The following is a 3,774-nucleotide window of genomic DNA, read 5'->3' as shown; positions in this document are numbered from 1 at the left end:
AGAAGAATGTTAGAGATGGAGCTACCAGGTAGGAGACAAAGAGGAAGGCCAAAGAGGAGATATATGGATGCAGTGAGGGAGGACATGCAGATAGTTGGAGTCAGAGGAGAAGATACAGAGAACAGGGAGAGATGGAAATCAATGATTCGCTGTGGCAACCCCTGAAAAAGGGACAAAGCCGAAAGAAAAAAAGTGTTCTGTACGTGTAGTTGCATAATAAACAATACTGGAAAATTAACAACTCATAAGTTCATACCACAGCATAAATAATTAGTTAATTGATAATGGCGTTTAAATTGTTTGTTAAAATATGGATCGTAACATAGAAAAAGTTTATCGTACAATTAAGGGATAATTGTGTTTTTACTGTTATGACTCGTTGCTTTGCAATCAAATATAGGGCAGAAATCTCGGGTGAGGCAGTGGAGAGCTGTGCCTCATCTGACTGCGCAATCCAATACAAACTGGGTCACATGACGCGGGCCCGTTTCTGTTCCAGCCAATAAAGTACAGAGAAAAGTCAGCGGGGAGGCAAATAGTACTCTGCCTCACTTCAAGGGGTCGAACGTGAACTGAAAGTCGACGCCAAGCTAGAGCCAGTAGTAGGTGAAGAACAGCATTTTCTATGCTCTGCCTGATCTGACTGACTATGGATTGTATTTCAAGACGGAAATATTTCTCAAAACTGGACTTTCGGTACAAACAGAAGATGATTAGTGATGGAAGACCAACGCCGAAGCTAAAAGGTTTGCTTCAAACTTCGGGACAGAAGAGTCGTTCTTTTTAAATGTAGTGGTACAAACGAAAGACTGGCTGTGTGGCTGTCCTGTAAGAAACTGTCTTTATTGCTTTCCTTGTCTTTTATTCCCATCGTGTGATAACGTCGAATGAAAGATCAGCCACGTACAACCAAAGCCAGATTTCTTAAGAACAGAAAACCGTGAGATACAACCATGGACTTCATCCATAATTAAAGGTAAGAATAAAAAAAGGGGTTTTGTTTTTTAAAAATTAGATGGGAGTAAGTAGAAAAAAAAATTCAAGTATTTGATAACAACATTTTTGGCCAAAAACATATATTTTTGTCTTATCAAATTGATATACAACCATTGAATAAAGCACCAGAGTTTAAAGTTTAATAACTGAATTTGTTCCATCCATCCATCCATCCAGACTGCCTAGGTCTCCTCCCAGAGGGACAGGACCTGAGCACCTCCTGAGGGAGGCGTCCAGGGGGCATGGAATGTAAATGCCCAAGCCACCTCAGCCGACTCCTCTCGATGTGGAGGAGCAGCGGCTCTACTTCAAGCTCCTCCCGGGTGACAGAGCTCCTCACCATATCTCTAAGGGAGCTCTTAGAGGTGCTGATTCTCATCCCAGCGGCTTCACACTCGGCTGCAAACTGCCCCAGTGCATGCTGCAGGTCCTGGCTCGAAGAAGCCAACAAGACAACATCATCTACAAAAAGCAGAGATGAAATCCGGTGGCTTCCAAACTGGACCCCACCTGACACCTGGCTGCGCCTAGAAAATCTGTCCAAAAAGATAATGAACAGAACCGGTGACAAATGGCAGCCCTGCTGTAGTTCAACATGCACCAGGAACAGGTCCAACTTACTACGAGCAATGCACACCAGGAACAGGTCCAACTTACTACGATCAATGCAAACCAAGCTGGTCGTACAGGGACCGGACAGCCGTTAGAAGAGGGCTCCCGACCCCATACTCTCGAAACAACCCCCACAGAATACCACGAGGGATACAGTCAAAAGCCTTTTGCAAGTCGACAAAACACATGTGGACCGGTTGGGCAAACTCCCATGAACCCTCAAGCACCCTGTGGAGGGTGAGCCCGTCCAGCGTTCCACGACCAGGACGAAAACCACATTGTACCTCTTGAATGTCTATTCGGGAAAAGTCTATTCCGGCCAATAGTCGAACCTTGACTATCGGCCGGAATAGACTTTTCCCAGGAGGCTGAGGAGTGTGATCCCCCAAAAGTTGGAACACACCCTCCGGTCCCCCTTTTTGAAAAGAGGTATCACCAACCCAGTCTGCCAGTCCAGGGGTACTGTCCCGGACTGCCACACGATGCTGCAGAGATGTGTCAACCCAGACAGCCCCACAACATCCAGTGACCTGAGATACTGAGGGCAGATTTCGTCCACCCCCGGCGCCTTGCCACCGAGCAGCTTCTTGATTACCTCAGTGACCTCAGTGCAGGACATGGGAGGATCAGCCGCTGAGTCCTCAGCCTCAGCTACCTCCACGGAAGACGTGTCAGTGGGATTGATGAGATCCTCGAAGTATTCCTTCCACCTCCCGACCACATCCCCAGTTGAGGTCAACAGCCCTCCTGAGGCGCCGGATGGTTTGCCAGAACTTTTATGAGGCAGACCGGTAGTCCTCCTCCATGACCTCCCTAAACTTTTCCTAGACTCGTCGCTTTTTTGGGCTGGGCCCAGCCAGGTCCCGTGGGCAGAGACCCGGCCACCAGGCACTCGCCTGCGAGCCCCAACCCTGGGCCTGGCTCCAATCCGGGCGACGTGAGCTTCTTAGTTTTTATTGTTTTCGTCATCAAGGGTGGTTTGAATTTTGTCCTGGAGGTCAAAATTAAAGTTGTGCTGCATTCTCTCTATATTTTAATTTGTTTACAGTAAATATGAATTTCTTAGACGCAAGAAGTATGCTCTGTCCATTTGTATAAAAGAAACGTTCTTTGTAGGACAAATATGTTCCGGTGTATATGTTGTGCCTCACCAGCCATGAACCTCACGGCACGTCACTGGTTAAAAGCAGTGGTCGTCATGTTTAGTGATGTGCTGTCACAATGACAAGTAGTTCACTTTCCTTTCCTTCCTACCACATACCTCACCTGGAGTCTAAGGCACAGAGATTTGCAGAGGTCAAATGACCTCTTTGCATTTTTCACTTGTTTGGCTCGTTGTAGGTGTCAATATGAATAAGAAAATCTGGTTGTCTTCTATGACAGACCAAACACCAGGCCATCACCTCCAGGTGACTCACCAAAACCGATCCAGCTCCACCAATGTGGCTCCTTGGTGAGCACTGTCCCGATCTGTGGATGCATCTTCATTCGAAAAAACAGATCTGATGTTCCACACTTTGGTTGGCCCATGATGTACGCGTACGCCAAACAGCGCAGACGATACTGTTTTCCATTCACGTGTTGTAAGTACTTTGGGACGTCCGGCTTCAACTTTCGAAGTTGGATTTCAACTGACTCGTAAACCAAATAAAAGAGGTTGTTACTGTAGAGATTAGAGGCCAGCTCATCAGTGAACTCCTCGTACCAGCAAGGGCTCCGGATATTAGGAAGGAACTGAGGAGGGACCACAGAGAACAGCTGCAGGGGGAAAGAACAAGCAGAGGTTCAATCAGCAGCAGAAGAATGAAGAAAACATTTTACAATTCCTGAAATCAGAGGAGAAGGTTTGAGGAACTCACATGAGGGTTCAACTTCATGAGCTCCTCCCTGTCTGGAACCTTTCTTGGTGGTAACTCCAGTTTGTAGCTAATGATCTCTGAAAGGTCTTCCATATTTACTGAATTTGTGGAGTGTATGTCAGTTGATAGACTGGTCGTATGGCTGACATCTTTAAGAGTGAAGCTGGAAACTGGGCTTCTGTTGTCTCTCCACGTGGCGTAGGAAACAATGAAGAAGAAGGTCAGTGCCAGCACCAGAAGGAGAAGGAAGAGTTGAGCCCTGGACCTGCACCTTCTGCTCATCTTCCTGAAAAACCTGAAAATCCCT

At 46.8% G+C, this 3,774-nt stretch overlaps 1 protein-coding gene across 1 annotated transcript in view; it reads right to left on the bottom strand.

Annotated features, from left to right (window-relative positions):
- The window catches only part of LOC103386852 (carbohydrate sulfotransferase 15-like), an 8,946-nt gene extending 5,182 nt beyond the window's left edge, over positions 1 to 3,764 (bottom strand). Inside the window, exons 1-4 of the mRNA XM_008321276.2 lie at positions 3,468 to 3,764; positions 2,994 to 3,366; positions 2,072 to 2,355; positions 1,337 to 1,426 (exon numbers count right to left, since the gene is read on the bottom strand). Coding sequence (XP_008319498.1) covers positions 1,337 to 1,426; positions 2,072 to 2,355; positions 2,994 to 3,366; positions 3,468 to 3,749 — 1,029 coding nt within the window. The 5' untranslated portion in view covers positions 3,750 to 3,764. The remainder of the gene's footprint in view (positions 1 to 1,336; positions 1,427 to 2,071; positions 2,356 to 2,993; positions 3,367 to 3,467) is intronic.
- Between the last annotated feature and the right edge of the window lie 10 nt (positions 3,765 to 3,774).

This window comes from Cynoglossus semilaevis, chromosome 11 (genome assembly GCF_000523025.1).
Source record: "Cynoglossus semilaevis isolate Cse_v1.0 chromosome 11, Cse_v1.0, whole genome shotgun sequence".
NCBI classification, from domain to species: Eukaryota; Metazoa; Chordata; class Actinopteri; order Pleuronectiformes; family Cynoglossidae; genus Cynoglossus; species Cynoglossus semilaevis.
This window is presented reverse-complemented; position numbering and strand designations above follow the sequence as displayed.